The sequence below is a fragment of the Saccostrea echinata genome, unplaced genomic scaffold (genome assembly GCF_033153115.1).
Source record: "Saccostrea echinata isolate AGI-Se365-2 ecotype Australia unplaced genomic scaffold, CSIRO_AGI_Sech_v1 ptg000010l, whole genome shotgun sequence".
NCBI classification, from domain to species: domain Eukaryota; kingdom Metazoa; phylum Mollusca; class Bivalvia; order Ostreida; family Ostreidae; genus Saccostrea; species Saccostrea echinata.
Window position 1 is genome coordinate 12,353,992 of NW_026889759.1, and position 20,009 is coordinate 12,374,000.

General features: G+C 33.8%; 1 protein-coding gene across 2 annotated transcripts; it reads right to left on the bottom strand.

Moving 5' to 3' along the window:
* Positions 1-9,771: 9,771 nt before the first annotated feature.
* On the bottom strand, positions 9,772-19,679 carry LOC133184413 (very low-density lipoprotein receptor-like). 2 transcript variants are annotated; one of them, XM_061319482.1, is made up of 16 exons: positions 19,578-19,679; positions 19,248-19,379; positions 18,491-18,610; positions 18,123-18,353; positions 17,791-18,033; positions 16,910-17,026; positions 16,668-16,805; positions 14,871-15,131; positions 14,558-14,729; positions 14,230-14,460; positions 13,871-14,135; positions 13,645-13,786; positions 13,390-13,530; positions 12,646-12,735; positions 12,043-12,302; positions 9,772-11,947 (listed from the first exon to the last, which is right to left on the bottom strand). In XM_061319482.1, the coding sequence occupies exons 1-16, from the start codon at positions 19,654-19,656 to the stop codon at positions 11,795-11,797; spliced, it is 2,775 nt and encodes a 924-aa protein (XP_061175466.1). In that variant the 5' UTR covers positions 19,657-19,679; the 3' UTR covers positions 9,772-11,794. The 2 variants fall into 2 exon arrangements, with proteins under 2 accessions (XP_061175466.1, XP_061175467.1); XM_061319483.1 differs by lacking the exon at positions 12,646-12,735.
* Positions 19,680-20,009: the final 330 nt, after the last annotated feature.

Sequence of the window (20,009 nt, forward strand, 5' to 3'; positions counted from 1 at the left end):
AAGTAGTCCTCTCCGATTTTAATGCACATCTGCCATTGTTCTGTCCATGCGCGAATCACGTGATCCAGGTGGTCATGTGACATGCTCTGTTAACAGAAGGTAAAAGATTTTCCGAGTCTTATATTTCTTACCATGCAAGTTATTTTTTTATAACAAGAACAGTCAATCTGTCAGAAATGGCCAAATCTCGGCAATAGGATGAGTGGATAAGGACACCCCTTCCCAGAATTAGCATGGTGATCATCGAAACCCGAGTCCTCTGTCTGTTTATCCAATGTGGATAAAGTATGGGCGACCTCTTTTTATCATACAGTATCTCATATGTTTAAAGTCTAAAGTAAACGACAGTTTAGGGATTTAATATTAATTGTATTATTGTTAAAATATTCAACTATTTTTCTAATTGTAATTTGGCGATCTTTCATAACAAATTGTTCAACTAAGGACACATCTTTTTCCCGGCTTGCTTTCGCTGGGCAAAGGAACGAACATCATTTTCAACCATCTCCCTGCCTTCACTAAAACAATCAATCCAATTAATGATTGAACTTCTGGTAAGTCTTTTGTTTTCATTAACCTTGTACAAATTATCATATTCTACTGCAAAGGAATTTCCAAGATACGTTAAACTTTACAGCCGTTCGTTGCTCGAGTACGACTGAGTCAACCATTTTTTTGTCACACGTCACCTACATCTTGACGTCATTTTCACACTGTGACGTCACAAACGCGGAGCAATTATAAAACATTTGCTATTTATAGAATATGTGTATGACTATATGTGTGCCAAATTTCATTCTGATCTGAATTGTGGTTTTGTAAATATAGAGATAGTTCGCGAACTTTTTATCACCCCTCGTATATGTAATTGTTTTCCTTAAAATAAAAAAAAGACTGAATATTAGCACATAAATATTCTACTTTTTTTAAAAATACATAATCAAATAATTCCTTTTTCAGAATAAAATCCAGGTACAAACCAGAGAGAGAGATTAAAAAAAACAGACTATAGTTTATATCAAAGTACAATTCACGCTTATTACCGATCGGTGGACAGGGAATGCTTACTCCTCCGTGCCGTCACCTCTGTTTTCAGAGGTCCTTGATATCTCTACTCACATTTTTATATTTATATAGACTTTTGAAATTGATCACTGTTCGTTATCTTCATATTTCGTCCTTAGGAATAAAAAAAATTACTGCAGAAAATTATGTGATGTTATATAACTGGAATTGATATCAAACGAGTCCCAGTGTTAAATAACACTGAAGTATTACCTGCCGATATTCAAAGTCATAGTTTTACCTATATCTTCCTTTCCATAGTCTCACATGACAAAGTCGTTTGAAACGAAAGTAGGTTGGATAAAGGAAAATTTAAAAACCTTCGCCAAACTCAGTGATTCTTTGACTCAGAACGAAGCTATGGTTATAAATGTCACTCTACGACTACATATAAACCTTACCACTCTCCAATCGTAGACATAATTAAAATTCTGGTTTGACATTACTGTATCACGAATTCACCATAGTGTACTTGAACACTGTTGTCTAGAGTTGAAAATCATCCCCATATTTTCCCTACTGATACGTGCACAGACTATACATACTCATGTACTCACCTTGTTTTCAAAGAAAGAGTCGGCTTCTTTTGGTTTTCATATCTAATATATGAGTGACAAGCTGGAAATTTTCTTTCAACAAACCGAAACTAGATTTTTCTGTTCTATTTTTATCATGATCACTTGCCTGACTTCATTAGAAAATTTCCTGTCACGGTATTAAAACATATATACGATTATACATGCATGATACATCCCCTCGGAGATAACAAAATTAAGCCTTTTTTCTCTCTTTTTAGACCTTTTCAGCAAAAAAGCCAAAAAATAAACACAGACCGAACATCATTCAGAGGCACGTAAAGGGGGGGGGGCTTTTTTTCGAAACGTAATCTTTTACTGTTGATAATATTTATTGAAAGGACGGTCCCCCACTTTTTGTTGCAGTATAGTGACACCCCCCCCCCCCCCCGCCAAAGAAATAGGATTTTCGAGCTCTTGTAAAAAGATATATTCCTTTGCAAATGAATGTAGTAAATGCTAAGAATTTACTTTGATAGATTTTCTAGAGTAAGTAAGTAAATAAATGGTTTATTATAGTGACATGTGTTATGTACAATTACTACAGCAAATATACATATGTCTGGGTTTATCAAAAGAAATTTGGTTTTGTCTAAATCTGACATATTGATTGCATTGGTTTAAATCCAATACTGGTAAAAAAGATTGCTCTAACATTTGATTATGATGTACAATGAAGCAAACAGTTACATTCATCTTCTACACTATTTGAAGAACAAAAAGTACGCAGTCTATCGGGGAAAGCTTCCCCCTTATACCGTCCTGTTTCAATTCTTATAGGTAACACACCACATCTAACTTGCGCAAGTTTATAACGATGGCACTTTGGAAAATCCATAGTTACATATTTCTCTGAAAATCCCTCTTTTCGGTTCGGTAGGTTGTAAGTTTTGGGACGTTTTTGGAGTTCTTCATTGCGGACATTTAATAATTTCCGCTTAATTTCAGTTAATTAATTTTCTTCCACTATGTTTATGTTACAGACCGTGCGATTTCTGAAATAAATGGACATATCAAGAGATTCTAGAAATAGGGAAAGATGTTGACAGATGTGTACCAAGATAATTAATTTCTGGACTTTTGATTGTGTGTGTGTTCTTTTTTTCTTTTTTTTTTTTTTTTTTTTACTCATCTGGGGTGTCAAAAATCAAGACGTGCGCGGACGTTAAACAAAGAAAAAACTTGGAATGGCCTAAGTGATTTCCTACTAATATCTTTAAGAAAATAGAACTGGAAGCAAAAGATCATGTTACTTTTGATAAAACATACAAAAAATTAAGTACTCTCTTAAACAAAATTTCGAAAAGACATTGCATGATGTTTATAGTCTAAAGGTCTTAAATAAACTCTCTTCAATTACGGATAGCTCTAAATTGCAATTCTATAGTAAATTAAAAAATGAAATTAAAATGGAAGAATACCTAAAATTACACCAAGAGAGCTAAATTTAAAGTTCAGAGTGAATGACTATTCTTCAGAAATTGAAAATGGTAGACACAAAAATATTCCAAGATGATGGATATCACTTTTTTCTGAACTGTGAACAAAACCTTTTTCTCAGAAATCAAGTACTCTCTAAAATCACTAATATAAACACAGGCTACTCAGTAAAATGCAAAATTTTCAATCCAAAATCTGAATTTTTGTCAGTAGTTGGAGGCTTTATAAAGAAGTCATTAGAACTGCGAAAATGAGGTCCATGTCAGTCAAAACTTGTAACATTGTACTATAAAGCTGGGAACAACTGAAAAAGGCTGCTCAAAACAGGACTGTTTCTAGAGCATTATGTTCCACAAGGAACCAAAAGGAACAATGATTACAATTTTGAACTCTTGTTCGTCTCCTAGATACCCAGGAGTAGAGAAAATGCACATATACTTCTAATTATATTTATACATTTACATTAATATTATTGCATTTAGATGGTTTGCTTAATACTCAGGGGCAGGGGAGGAGATTTTCAAAGCATATAAATGCATTTTTGCTTTATAATCAGTAGAGCCCCGCCCAAACACCAGAACCCCTGACCCAGGGGCCATGAAATTCATAATTTGTAAGAGGCACCCTTGCTCATCATAACTATGTATTTAGTTTGCTTAATACCAAGGAGCAGAAAAAAGGGTTTTTAAACAATTAATGCATTTTCATTATATTAATCAATAGTGCCCCGGTCTAACAACAGAACCCCAGACTCAGTGGCCATGAAATTCACAATTTTGCTCATCATTACTATATACTTAGTCAGTTTGTTTAATACCCAGATAGCCCCACCCTTGCCAGAGGCCATAAATTTCACAATTTTGTTAGAGGGCTCAATACTTATTCCAATAATGCCAACAGTTTGGCTGCTTGATGTCCAGGAGTACAGAAGATTTTTAAAGATTGCATTAACCCTCCCCTCGCCCCCGGGGGGGGGGGGGGGGCAAGGACGATAAGTTCACAGTTTGATTGAAATTGGTTCAGCGGTTTCAGAGAAGGAGCTGAAAATGTTCAAATGTTGACGAATGACGACAGCAATATAGCAAAAAATAATAAGAGGCCCATTGGCCACAACGCTCACCTGAGTCACTTTGAACAAGCAGATTTTTTTTAAAATTTCCCTCATTAATTTCATAAATATTTTGATTCCAGATTGTGGATCAAAATCTAGACCTAAAGGGGTTATACGATTTATTCAAAGTTGAATCAACCCATCATTGGGATGCTTCAATATCAACACGATAAACATTGTAATGCTGTTTTGGAGAAAAAATTTTCCCTGTACAAAGCATTTCATTAAACCTGGAGCTTTCTGATTTCAGCTCAACCCTTAACCCCAGTGCTCATAATAAAAAAAAATCTACTCTAAACATCTTGTGTATGTTTTACTCATTAATAAGATTTAGTGTGATATTGCAACCCTTTTTTAAAGATTTCTCCCATTGTAAAGCATACATATCAATATGCCTTATCATGGCTTTGCTGTTCATAATTTTTAAAAACATTTTTCTTACATACAGGTACTCCTATTTAAAACTTTTATCACCTATTGTAACCCGACACTACCCCAGTTGGTATTGATTTGAACAAAATTGAATCTACTCTACCTGTTGATGTTTCCACATTAAAAATTAAGATGTGTTTGTGAAACACTGATGCCCCGTATGGCAACTTATAGCGAAGGTTAAACTTTCTCAAATGCAAATCAAATATGTTGGTACTCAAAGTAAGGTCTTCTCACAAGAAATACACTTGTGAAATATAAAAGACCTAGCACCACCTGTTCAAAAGTTATGGCCAAGGTTCAAAATTTTTAAAAGTAGGTCAAACTCCAAGGTCATGTTCAAAGTTGTTGGTATCTAAAGGAAGGTCTTGTCACAAGAATTACATATGTGAAATATGAAAGCCCTAGCCCTAACCGTTCAAAAGTTATGGCCAAGGTTAAAGTTTTTTAAAAGTAAGTAAAACTCCAAGGTCAAGGTCAAATTGTCAAAGTTGTTGGTATCTATAGAAAGGTCTTGTCTCAAGAATTACATATGTGAAGTATGAAAGCTTTAGCCCTAACCGTACAAACGTTATGGCCAAGGTTAAAGTTTTTTAAAAGTCAGTCAAACTCCTAGGTCAAGGTCAAAGGGTCAAAGTTGTTGGTATTCAATGAGAGTTCTTGTCACAAGGATTACATCTATGAAGTATGAAAGCCCTAGCACCAAATTTTCAAAAGTTATGGCCAAGGTTAAAGTTGGGTAAAATTTTGCAAAACTGGGTCAGACTCCAAGGTCAAGGTCGAAAGGTCAAATTTGATGGTACTCAAAGAAAGGTCTTGTCACAAGGAATACACATGTGAAATATGAAAGCCATAGCCCCAACCAATCAAAAGTTATGAGCAAGGTTAAAGTTTTTGCGGACAAACAGACAAACAGATTAAGACAAACAGACAGACGGTCGGACAGGGCCAAAACTATATACCCCCGAATTTTCGATTACGGGGGCATAAAAAACTCCTAAGTAGAACCTTATTTTCTATTGCTGCCTTGCCCGCCTGGCCGGGGGGGGGGGGGGGGGGTCATTATGATTTGAACAAATTTGACTCTACACTGCCTGAGGATGCTTCCATATAAATATGAATAATCATTACTTTGTTGTTCTTTGGAATAAGATTTTTAAAGATTGTTCCCCCTATATTAAACTTTGATTGCCCATTACTTCAATATAGATATGAATAATCAGGGCTTTGTTGTTCTTGAGAAGAAGAATTTTTCTTTTTAAATTCCTGTATATTCCTATGTAAAACTTTGATCGTCCATTGTGACCCCATCCTGCCCCTGGGGGTCATTATTTGAACAAAATTGAGTCTAAACTACCCGAGAATGTTTTTTTTAAATAAATGTATCATTTAAATACATGTATCATTGCTTTGCTATTTTTGAGAAGATGAGTTTTACAGATTTTACCAATACATTTACATGTACTAAGTAAAACTTTGATCGCCTATTTGTGGCTTCGCCCGGCGTCAGAATCTGAACAAAAATTATTTAAGTCATTGGGGATGCTTCCGTATAAATATGTATAATCGTGGCTTTGCTGTTCTTGAGAAGAAGATTTATAATGATTTTTCCCCTTTATCTTCCCATGTTAAACTATGATCGCCCATTGTGGCGTCATCCTAGCCCCGGGGGTCATAATTTGAACAAACTTGAATGTACTTGAATGTACACTATGTAATGAAACTTTCACATTATCATCTTTTCTGGCCCAGAGGTTTTTGAGAAGATTTTTAAAAGATGCCATTAATTTTTTTTTTTTACTAATTCTTAATTATCTCCCCTTAAAAGAGAACTGGCCCTTTGAACAAATTTGAATCCCTTCATCCAAGAATACTTTGTGGCAAGTTTTGTTGAAATTATCACAGTGGTTCTTGAGAAGTCGAAAATGTTAAAAGTTTGCAGACGACAGACGGACGCCGGGACACCCTTCTCTCAAAAAGCTCACTCGAGCCTTTGGCTCAGGTGAGCTAAAAGAAAATCAAACAAACATGCTAACATTCTTATAGAAAATCATATTTTACACTGATTTTCCATACAAACAATATCCATATTAAAGCAAGTAGTTTTCAATATTTTGAAAATTTTTGATTAAATTGACATGATATTATCATTTCTAGAGGCGTAAAAAAAATGAAGGCTCTATGTAAGACTGACAAGTAATCGCCAAAGAGCATTTATATTTATGACAAAGTCACTGTGGGGATTCTTTTAAGACGTTGTATGTATAGTGTATGTCAAATGTCTTATGATATCTTTTTTTCAATTATAAAGTGTCAGTAAACAATTTAATATTCTGTCGTTTTTAACACAGGCACTTGTTTCTATAGTTTTTTATTAACCCATAGAGTAATAATTATTATACCATGGGTTAAGAATTAACAGAAACAAGTGCTCGTGGTTCGACCCCACAATCAGATCCGAGAAAAAAATGTTAAATTTTCACAATCTTTATGAATGATGAAAAATAATTTTTATGACCGTCGACTCGTAAGAAAAATGAATTCACAATTTTACTGCATTTAGAAGGTCAACATTTCTTGTTTTGGCCTAATACTGTAAATACTAGTAAGTTTTCGTGTCAACTTGATTTAGACAGTTAATTAAATGAATATACGTGTCGACGTATCTGAAGAATTTTTTAAAGATACTGTATACACTGGGTTAAAATTGACTATAAAAGCTTATTTAGTATCAAAACAACAACAACAACAGCAAAATGCTCCACAATCTCTTGTAATTACGAGAAAATTATTTTAAAAACAACACTAAAGGAAGCAACAATTTTAGCTAACAGAGAATGAAAATGTGGAAATTAAAATAGTATTAATAGAAGACAAGTACTAAACATAGACTGTTAAATTTAACCACTTGTCTGGATATATTTTTTATGTATGTAAAGAGGTGTTTAATTATAAATACCGAGGATGAAACGGACATCTGGATAGCTTTATTAAACCACAATTTCTAAATTTAATCACGATTTCTATATTTGTAAGGCATGTAAATCAATATTTGTCATTATCTTCCGTAATATTATTTTTTTTTAAGTAAGCTTTCAGCTACATGTCCATTGTCACAAGCCCAGGTTTTTACCCCACCCCCTTCCTACAAGGCGAGAGCGGATTAAAAACGGTCATTCTTCAGAAGCTTCACCTCAGTTGGACATAAACATGCAGGAAGGCGATATGAATGGCCTAATATATAGCAGGGTGCTCTACAGATCTTGAATATTCTAAGTATAAACTGTATTTGTTTGGAGGATAACCTTTTTTTTAAAGAAAGCCGCTGAGTACGCAACGGTGTTTTTGTAACAAATGCCAGACTCGGAATTTTTTTAACAAGCCAAAAAAAAAGACTTCCCTAACCTGAAAATTTGAGGGGGGGGGGGGCACTTTTCCAAGTCAATTTTCTTCACATATATGATTCTTTACCGTTTTCAAAGGGAACCATGTTTCTAAGGGGGTCCATGGTAATTCTTTTTTTTTTTTTTTTAACTTAAAATTTAGTAAATCTGAAAATTCCATGGGGGGGGGGGGGGTCCAGATTCGCCTTTGTTGTTCATTTTTTTCCTTATGAAATATGGCAGGTACCCTATGCTGAAAATAAACTAGATAAACTCAATACATTAATGTTTAGAGTTTCCTTAAATGTTCAGGCTTGATAGGTTTCAAATTAAGATCCGAAATTATTTGACTGTTCAATACAAGTCTGTCTTTTTTTTTTTTTTTTGCACGTAATGGTTGTAGAAAACACGAGTTATGTAGGATATGTACAAATGCTGTATATACATGTACGTAAATTGTACAATTTGTTTCCTGGAACATTTTGTATTACGTATGAAATCCTAAAGGCTTTTATCTAAATTCCTTCTTCCTGATTCCGCCTTACGTAGGTGATTCACACCACCTTAATTCCGTTAGTCAGACTCGCCATGACATCAGGAGGCTGGACATTGCTAATGCACTGACTAATACAATGGTGATTTACCGAGTCAGATCTACCATAAAAACGCCCCGTAATAAATTGCATCATTTTCTACATAGTTTATAGCATTTATATAGTGTAGCAAATAATATTTATTTATAATTTTTTAAAAATAAACAGCATTCAGTCATTTACTTTTATCAATAAATATGGAAGTTTATAAGCTTTGCTGGACAAAACTTAAAAAATCGGCTATCGCCTCCAGATAAGATTACTATGGGTACAGTGTCCAGTGCTTTTTAACCCCCTACCCCCCCCCCCCCCAAAAAAAAGGGGCAAATTTCAGAGATGAAATAAAGAAATGAAATTTTGGGATATATATAATAGAGAGAGAGAGAGAATAGAATAGAATAGGATTTATTACCAAATCAGGGCCCAATGGGCATAAACATATAACATGTATAATTACAGATAACAGACAGAATACAACATATAATGAAGAGCAATTCTTCCATATATATATATATATATATATATATATATATATATATATATATATATATATGAACTGACATAAAAAGTAGGTTTTTTTTAAAGGATTTCCCCTTGAATTCAACACTTCTTAAAGGAATTTTAGCAAAACCAAAAACAAAATATGGTACTTTGTTTAACCTGTATAGCGTATTCATTTTGGCATGCAACAGTGGCTGACATCAGATTTTGTTATCTTATTTTGGGTTACTTATGAGGAAGATAAAATTCAAAATATTGGTCACAATGTGTAGAGTTAGAACCTAGAGTTCTACTAGAAATTAATGTTAACAGGTTTACGATGCATGTACTGATATGCAATGTGCACATTTCACCGATTATAGTAACTATCACAGAGTTTAATATGAATTTTCAACAGAATATAGTTACGACTCAAAAACACACGTTCTGTTTTGACTACACTTCCATGTATTTAAGGGGGCGTTCCCACTATAGATTTTCATTCATAATCCAGTCAGTCTTATGCTAATGAGGTGATCTAGAGACTCGCACCATATCCACGTTACTACTGAATCGTACGATCTACGTCACAGATAATTTAAATTCCAGATACTCAGCATGACAAGACTTGACGTGCAACATCGGTTTTAAAATATACACACACAGTTCTTGTGAGAAAAAAAGTACTCCAATTTCAGTTTTAAAACATTTTATTTTAAAAAAAAGCACTTCGTGCCTGTCTGACAAAAAAAAAAGGAACAACATGAATCATTCACCCCTAGAACGACCAAGCAAGATTGACAAACAACACTTTACATGCACACAAATTAACCTATTTTTTGGCACAAATATCAAAATTGACATTTTAAACATGATTTACCTACTAGTCAACATAGTCTCAGTAAATATTAAAACAACTTGAACCTATTGGAATGGAATGGTGACACATCAGGAATAAATTTTCATGAGTGGAAGTATTAACTAAATTCAAATTCTCCGAAATTTCAAAAATCAATATACCCCAAAAATGCCAAATTTAACTGAATACTATGGTTAAAAATGGAAAGAAACATGTAAATAGGACCACACATGTACATGTTTATTTGCCAAAAAAAAAAAAAAGAAGGTGTTCTCACCAATTTGACAGCTTACAAAAGTGGTATACTCGCTCAAGCATGGAAAAATTCTCTCGATATACACCTGAATAATTTCAAAGCTGGATGTAGATAGTTAGACACTAATTGAGTCAAGAAATCGGACATGTTGTTATATGATCTTTTTTACAAATAAAAAAAAATACTTGTTGACTACAGGTATGGATATGCTTGCTTGAATAGAACCGATATAAATCTTGGCAATGTGAAGACTATGGGTAAAGCTCAACATATTCATATTTACACTTTATACAACTATACAAAACAGGTACGCAATTTATCACTAGGCAGAGCCCTAGCTACTGAGCACTCTCCATTATTTAGCACAGTAATATATCACAATATACTACATTACACAAACTATTGTGCCCTGGGTTGTCCTTTTTTCAGAAATGGGACTAGATGATACTTCATTATACAATTATTATGTATGCTATATAGTTAAGAACACCTCTAATTATTATGCTTACAAGTTAATATCAAATGAAATATTTCCATGTTGGATTCAACATACAGTATATTACATAAGTAATGTAAAATTCATTTGACAATATGCTAATTCATTAAAATATTACCAACTTTAAATATATTAATACATCCCAGGACACTTGAAACTATTCCTCTTGAAACTAACTTCAATAAATACACATGAATCTTGCATCTCCTTAGTTCCATACAATGAGTAGTGAAAAATGATACCTAGTGCTCCATTCACACATGAAACCAGTCCCTTTGAGGAACCCTGGATTGTTGGTGGGTGAATTTTCTTCTAACAATCCCCTTCTACATTCTTCTAAATAGAATTACGTTCTACAACATGCAGTTTCTACCTTGCACAAAAATCTAACTAAATTCTCCCATTTATAAGCACAATATTAACATATATAACAATCAAAATAAATAACAAATAAAACAGAAGCATTAACAAATCTTTCTCAGTTTACATCTCTTGCAAGTCTTTCACAACATTCTTAACTTATTTTATTCTGACATCACAAACATTCCCACATTCAAACATTAGATACTTAAATAAATAATAATAATAAAAGAATATAAAGAATTTCAATTTCAGCATAAATGCAGATTCTTTGTTCTTGTGAAAAATTGGAGAAACATTTCCAAAGCTGCTATGATGCAAAATAAGTGTCCTGAATATATAAAAGAGATGAACCTAAACCTCAGATAGTAAATATTTCACAAGAGCACCGAGATTGTAACAATCAGATCATTGTAGAGTATTCTTTTTGATGGGGAAATGAAAAGGGAGGCGGGAGGAAGAAGGGCTGTGAGAATCAGTCCCTCCGATGTATCAGCTGTTCCCACACTTGGCAGTGGTAGAGACCTGGCCAGCTCAGTCTGGTTGTATCATTGGACAGGAGATTTTATTGGAATGTATACTCCTCTTGTAAAATGGCTGTGATACAACTCCTTTGTTACGCCTAGCTACTAGCTCTCCATGTTCTAAGCGTCAATATTTTAAAATCAATAATGTCCTTCCTGACATAATGCACTGGATAAAGTTATGAACTAAAATGGAATGTCACTAGTAATTTCCTGAACATCAGACTTCCATGGTATCAGCATTTAAAGGCTCCAATGCAGAGTCTCTTTGTATACGTACACTTTCTTCTGTTGTTTTCCTATAGACTGGATTATCAAAATTCATACTTTTTATGTTCCTCTTTGTGTACTTCCGGTAAATGAAACAACCAATCTGCAAACACAAATATAACCTCATTTAATAATAGCTTGATATCTACCAATGAAAATTCCTGAGGAAATCCTGTTCTACATCAAACATATACTTACAATAACAACCAAAACAGCAATTCCAAGAACCACTGCAATAGCTATTACAGCCACGGTTCCTACTGGGCTCTCGGTGGATTTTTTAACAACTGTTTCATTATTTTTCTTTGGCGTCACAATCTCATATGGAGTTTCAGTGCTGATTGGAATGTGACCTGGACCTTTGGATGTTACTACAGGTTTTGAAGTCGTAGCTTTAGGCTTGTCTGTGGCCTTGGTTGGTACAGAAGGTGGAACTGTAGTTGATACCGCGGGTACTCCTATAAAACAAAACTTTCCAATGAAACATTTGTATTTCTTTATATAGTTGTCATGTTTCCCAAATAGATAGCAGCCAATACAAATTTCTGATGACGTAGTTTATTTTATCATTTATTTTCAAGCTTTAGGTATATATGCATCTAAAATTTGCAGTAATATGGCACTGGCTATTATGAGGAGGTAAATACGATACAAATTAGAGAAGAAGAGAGTGATTACTGTTAAAAAGCACAGCAAAAGAAACAAAGAACAAAATGAGGTGGTTACTGTTCAGTATTCTAAAAATTACTCCATGTCTTTTGACCTATAATTCTGCATTGAAATCTCTAGAAGAAATCTCACCATGAGAACTAGAAGAATTTCTGTTTGTATTATTAGGGGAGTCTGTCTTAGATGGAGGAGTTGGTAATGGACTTGTAGTTGTTTTCTGTGCTGTGAATAGGAAATGGTCCATGCATGAATAGTCAATAGCTTGTTAAACTGTTACTGATACACATATTATCAAGCTCTACATATTAGGTCTATATATATATCTACTACTGTTTTGAATATACAGATACATTTTTCAGGTATTAAACTGGCCTATGAACATGATGAGTAAAGTCATCTTCTTATTGAAAGTCACTAATTTTCTCTCCTTAGGTGTACTGATTCTTCATGCACCTTTGGCCCGATACCCACTAAGCAAATCTTTTCATGGCTTAAAACAAAACCTTACAGCAATAATTACTTCCAAAAATTCCTTCCCAACCCTTTTTTAATGCATTTCTTTTCCTTCTCATTTTTTTTTTTTTTTTTTTGGTTTTGGTTTTGGATAATCTGGGATTACATAAGCAAATAAGCTAGCATGATACTTGCACAAGCATACATTTATTAATTTTTATGCATGCATCCATATAGATTAATACATTTCTTGTCAGTGTTAATACCATATACCAAAGAAGGATGCAGATTCATACTATTCTTGACCATGCAAAGCAAGTTTTCCATTTTTTTAAAAACCCAAATAGTTATCTGCATCTTTCCCATGGTGGTGTGTGAGACGGCACTGTGCATTACCGACACAGAAATTTGTGCTGCACTTACCACTGACTTCACATTGTTTCCCACTCTGGAGTACCATGTTATCTGGACAAGCACATGCATATCCCTGCTTATTCAGAGAGACTGGGATTGGTAGACACAGATGGGAACAACCACCATTTTCAAATCCACATTTATTGGGACCTACAGAAAAAAGTAAATTTTAATAGGACGAAATATGAACAATTTGATTATCAAAAAAAAAAAATCAATTCTGTTTTAATGAATCTAAGGCTTTAAATTGGCAAATATACTCACTGTGCACTTGCTTTTGTTGGTGATAGACTTTAATGTCCATAGGAGCTCTCAAACCAAGGGCAAGTTGTGTATATTCTTGGCCTGTGTATTTGTGAACTTTACGGATGGCTTCAGATGACCAATCTGTCCAGTACACATTATCCTGCAAAACAAATTCACAGAAAACAAATAGATGACAGATAAGATCTTGTTTCTATTCCTTTGGAGAAGATCATGCTTTCCTTACCTCAAAAACAGTTAAGGAGAATGGGTGAAGGATTTGTTCAGCATTGTGCAGGACTCTTCGAATATCTGAACCATCTAACTTGGCAGTAAATATACTTTTCAGTTTAGCATCAATCCAGTATAATCTTTCACTAGCATAATCCAATGTTAAACCATTTGGCCATTCAATATCTGTCCGCACAATAACACTTCTGCTGGTAGGATTTCCATCCATTCCAATGCGTTCAATCTTAGGAGTTCTTCCCCAGTCAGAGAAATACATCCATCTAATTATACAGATCACAAGAATAAATTGTTATCCGACTAGAATTTCTACATTCATTTAAATTCACCTGAACCATTATAATTACAAACACGTACCCATTTTCTGGATCCAGAGCAATTGACCTAGGTTCATCTAAGTCTTTGTCTACAAGGATCTTCCTAATGGATCCATCTACAGAGGCAACTTCAATGGTATTATATCCAGTGTCAGTCCAATACAGATTATGATAGATCCAGTCCACAGCAATTCCATCAGGAGTCTTGACACCCCGGCTTATCACAGGTATGCCTGTACCATTTGTCTCCCCCTTTTCAGACATGTTTGCTCTGATAGTGAAAAACAAAATTTTTAATGTACAGTAAATTAATCAAAATCTTCCAAGCTGACATCCACTGATACTATGTTAAGTATTCTCATGCTTACTTCATTATTTTCTCTTCCACATTATCAGACCAGTAAACTACTTTGTTGTAATAATCATAATCAACAGCCACAGCACTGTGAAGGTCACTAACGACTGGCTGTAGAATCATGGTGTCTACCTCAAGTTTTCTAATGTCATGTCTATTGGCAAACAACAACCATGGTCTCTCACCTGATGAGGAAAAGAAATAAAATATTTTAGCTTATGATAAAGACATCAAGTTAATTCATGGCAACTAACGCAAAATTTTACTCACTCAATAACAAGACTTACTAAACATATTGCCTTGGAATCTGAAATGATGTCACTTACCAACAACTTTGCAAATATGCTGGCCATCAGAGAGTAATTCTGGGTAATATCCAGGCATACATTCACATTTGTATGACCCTTTTGGCTCATTAACACACTTCTGTGAGCAAACTGGGGGCCACTGGTCACATTCGTTCACATCTACACAGGAAGTGTTGCCCTGTAATCGGTAACCATCCAAACACTCACAGCGCCGGTGTTGTGTGCCAATAGGGATGCATGTGTGCATACAACCACCGTTGTTCAAATTACATGGGTTTGCTAAAATAAAGAAAAGTCCTTATTAAATAATTTTTTCTTTTTTTTAAATAATTTTTACTAGTATTTACGTCACTATTCCAATTCAGTTTACACATATCATTAATCATTATTCGATTTCATTCTAAAAATAATTTTTCTACATTGAATATACAATGTACTTCAATTTTCATAGACTATCTGAAGCTTTCACTCTGGGTTTTACTATAAAATTGCATAAATCTATTGGCATTGGAAGTTTCAATAAAAAGCCCTATCAATCTAGTCTTCAGAGGAATTCTTTCCAAACATTTTCAAGACTGGTAACTAAGAAACATTTCAATGAAACAACTTATTCTATTATTTCAAATCAAATAATTTTAATATTTATCTCTAAGGCAATATTAGTAACAGGCATGCTTTGATCAAATATTTTCAAGCTTGTTTTAAACAACTTGAATACTCTGAAATGATTCAGGTATACATATAAATAGCTTGTTGGTTAAATACATAAAACGGAAAACTCAATACACCAATAAACATTGAACTTGTACAAAATTTCACTATATATATACAACATTTTGTTCAACTCTTGAAATAATTTGTTTTGAAACTTCGAATGCAAATGTTGAAAATGTAATTTTCCCATATCTGCATCACTATTAGGATATAAAGCAACACGATCTATTGTAATTCTATTTTTTTGGAACACAATTTTTCCCATTCTGACTACTGCTAGTAAGCTTATTGAAAAGAAATGTATCGTCATTCAATGCAAGACCTCATTCATATTCAACGTTAAATGCTCCTTAGTGTACTAATCATATTATGTGTATTACCAATGTCAGTAAAAAAATAAAGCATATGCCACTGATACAGAAATTTGTTACAGCCATTAGGTGCTTCTTTTTGAGTAAATTGTGCAGAGTATATATTCTTCATTTACAACAAATTTTATTGCCAGTATTGAAAAATATATTTTCATTCCATGCAAAATGGTCAGAAACTTAAAAGTTTAATGATTCTTTCTCATTTGGCTCCAAAGAGAAAAAAAAATCAATGAAATAAATCTTATATAATCTGGCTTAATAGAATCCATATAATGAACCAAGGTGACACAACATTAAGTCTAACTTATATCTACAAGCATTTACAATTAATCACAAGAGGAAACAAATAGGAAAATTTACAAGACAACAAGTCAGAAAAAAAGCACCAAAGGATGACCATGGAGATTTTGTGTTTAAGTCCGATTTTCTGAAATTTCACCTACCAAACTTTTCTCTTGCTGAAGTACTTGAATTAGCTTCAAAAAACCCACATTAAATTGGGGTTAGATAAATACAGTATAAACATGTAATGGCAGTGTAAAACATACATGTACATAAATAATGATGGAATAAGATATTGCAGTTCTACATTTATGAAGGTGATAATGTATGTACATAATGAATTCTTAACCAACACTAAATGGGAGTTTTAACAGATGATGTATGAAAGTTAGTTGGAGACAGAAGTGAACTAAATGATAAATTATAGTAAAAGATGATAAAAACTCACTTTCACAAAGTGTGTTGTCTTCGTCAGCAAAGTTTTCACAATCTTTTCTGCTGTCACAGAGTTTGCTGGCCTCAATACATAAGGACCCGTTTTTGTAGCAGTCAAATCTGTCAGCAGGACAGTGACTTACTGGAGGAGCTGAAAAATAAAAGTCTCTTAGATAATTTTTGTTGTTATTATGGAGGTGGGAGAAAAATTGTCATGCATTTGTGATAAAACCCTAGATAAAATTAGAAACTTACGACAACCAGCTTCATCAGATCCATCCACACAATCCACAGAGCCATCACACTTGAGAGTGTGATAGATGCAGTCACTGTTGTTGCATTTAAATTGATCTGGTCTGCATGTGGTATTGCCTTAAAGAAAGAGAAATGATAGTTTTTATCTTATACTTTTCAAAATAATCTAAGATATGAAAAATTTAAACTTGGATTTTATTGTTTGTGATGATAATCAATATATGATAAATATTTCAGGAATAAGTTCAAATTTTCATATGTTTACATGCCATTAAAAAATAGGCAATTGAAAGGTAATTAATGCAAAGTATTTACATACATATGCAAATTATATGTTGTTACTCTTGCCAACTTCTTAAAAACCTTTTAAATTTTCTTAGTTAATGACCTTCCAAATAAGATGTTTTGCTCTCTTATTTCATCATTGTTGAATAAGTTGAATAAATTTTCAAAATAGGGTTAGGTACATTTTTGGCAAAAAAAACTTTTGTAGCATTGCCAATATTAAACATTTAAAGATTAGACATACGCAATTGGAACATTTCCAATTAGGCCTTAGGTCAGTTAACCTGAAAAAAGGTTAATGCTTACGACAGTTTAAAATCCAGTTATACTTGTCAATAGAGAAAATGCAAAACAAAGTAGTGGTCTACATTGCAGATCTTAAGGTTAAATCCCAGACAACAAATCAACTGTGAACTACTCCTGCAGAACACAAATACATGTACTGAAAACAATACAGAGTAACTACACAGCATGTTATCTGCTTTATGAAAACAAGTACATTCACGTGTGAAGCTTGCACATGTGCAACTTTTAATATGTAATTCATGCACAAAGTGGTGGTCTTTAAATACAGCAAGTTCAAGAACCAAACTTACATTGTAATTCATCTGATCCATCTAAACAGTCCTCGTCCCCATCACATTTCCATGACTCGTGAATGCATTGTTCACCAGTGTGGCACTCCCATTCGGTGTCCTCTGAACAAATAGATACATTGGTTGTGCAATTTGTTTCATCGCTTTGGTCATTACAATCAGGATCGCCGTCACACTGCCACAGCTTGTCAATACACTGCTTGTCTGAACACTGGAACTCGTCAGCAGTGCAATTAACAGCAGCTATCACAAGAAAGAAACAATAAATCATTTACTTATATCAATTTATGCATATTCTACAATTTTTACAATATTTGATCAAAAATACATACGACATAGTTTTTCATCGCTGTTGTCACCGCAGTCATCATCTCCATCACACTTCCATTTGTTGTTTACACACTTAGAGTTGTTACATCTGAATTCATCGCTAGCACAGGTAGGAGAATCACAAGTCTCATCCTCACCATTAGAACAGTCTGGAGAACCATCACAACGCCAGCTAGCTGGGATACACTCTCCATTTCCACAACTAAACTGGTCTTTAGCACACGTTTTATTTTCTGGAAATAAACATGATTTTTTAACATGAAACATCTTTCCATCTTTCAATGACAAAAAATTAGGCACTCAAAACATACTGATAAATATAATTCATATCTTAAAGAAAAAAAAAGAAATATATGAGATATTAACTTACTGCAAATGTCAGTTTCATCAGATCCATCCAGACAATCTGTTTCGTGGTCACAAGTCCACCTCCTTGGCACACAGTGACCAGATCTACATGTAAATTCATCTTCTGGACATGTCTTGGAAGCTAAAATCAATTTCAAGACTTCTATTTATTTTAATAAAATGTAGTTCTAAATGTCAATTTTAATTATCAAAAATTATTTTTTTTTTAAAAATTAATCCAAATATTGTACAAATGTACAATAGGGGCCTACACATATTTTGCATATTCCCTTTCTTCTTTTTTTTAACGGGTTAATTTCTATTCGCACTTTCTAAGGAAAATATTAAAGAATAACATCAAATATTGCAAAATGATATTTTTTCTTTTCTTTTTTTTCACAAAGTAAGGGGTAAATTTATGCAAGTGTCTAGAAAGAGACTGTTAATGCGTTCAGGTAACCATGTTATGGGTTTGGCACTCAGCGAATCGCTGATTGGTTAAATCCTCGTCAGATATTCAGCGAGTCTCGCTTCCTCTTTCCGAATACATTTTTGAAATTATCAATAATATACAAGTTCAATTTGGACATCTGAATATATTCAGAACATATTTACAAAGCTGAATATGTCAAAATATTATTAATTTGACAGGTCAGTAAAGAAGACGTCACCAGCGTCCGAGTTGCAATGAAGGATATGCATAATGTGTAGGCCTAGTATGATGTATGCATGCAAGATAATTTTCGGACAAAATAATACTCCATAACCAATATACTCACGACAATTTTCTTCGTCTGATTTGTCATCTTCGTCGATACAATCATAGTCTCCATCACATCTCCAGCTTTCCGGGATACATCGTCTCATACATTTGAACTGGTTATCTTCACATACCAGTGGTTCAGACTCACCTGTAACAAAAATAATTAAATAATACTTAGTACAAATATAGACAGCACATTTAATTACACTTTCATGCTGAAAATTACACGAATTCGGTACAATTTAATTCACAACACGGGAGATATTTTACAAAACATTATACCGGCCGGTAGACCCTCATCTTTGCAAAACCGCGTGGTGGATTTTGCTCTTGAAAGTATTCTTACCTGTATTAGAGTATGCAAAATGTCCAAGGCATAATATCGTATAAATGAATATTAACGGTGAATGGAATAAAACATTCATCTTGGTACCAGCTCTGTTTCACCCAACTAAAATCTCTCTTCTATCCACAAAACTCGCACGATACACAGTGATGTGACGTCAGGCGACCTCTCCCAATGACCTGGCGCGATGATATGGTGATCTAGAAACTGCTGTTTTTAATTCACTGTGTGTTTGAAAACTTCTAAATTTTGTATTGTCAGCATGGGTACATGCAAAAGGTGATTAATTTAGTTTGTTTATCATAAACAAACGATAGCACGTGTAGGCAAAACTTAAGAGCTTTAGAAGTACAATCCACATGACCCTTTATGAATATTCATTAGATAATCAGACCACACTACAAACGACAACGAAGCTATTGGTGGATTAAT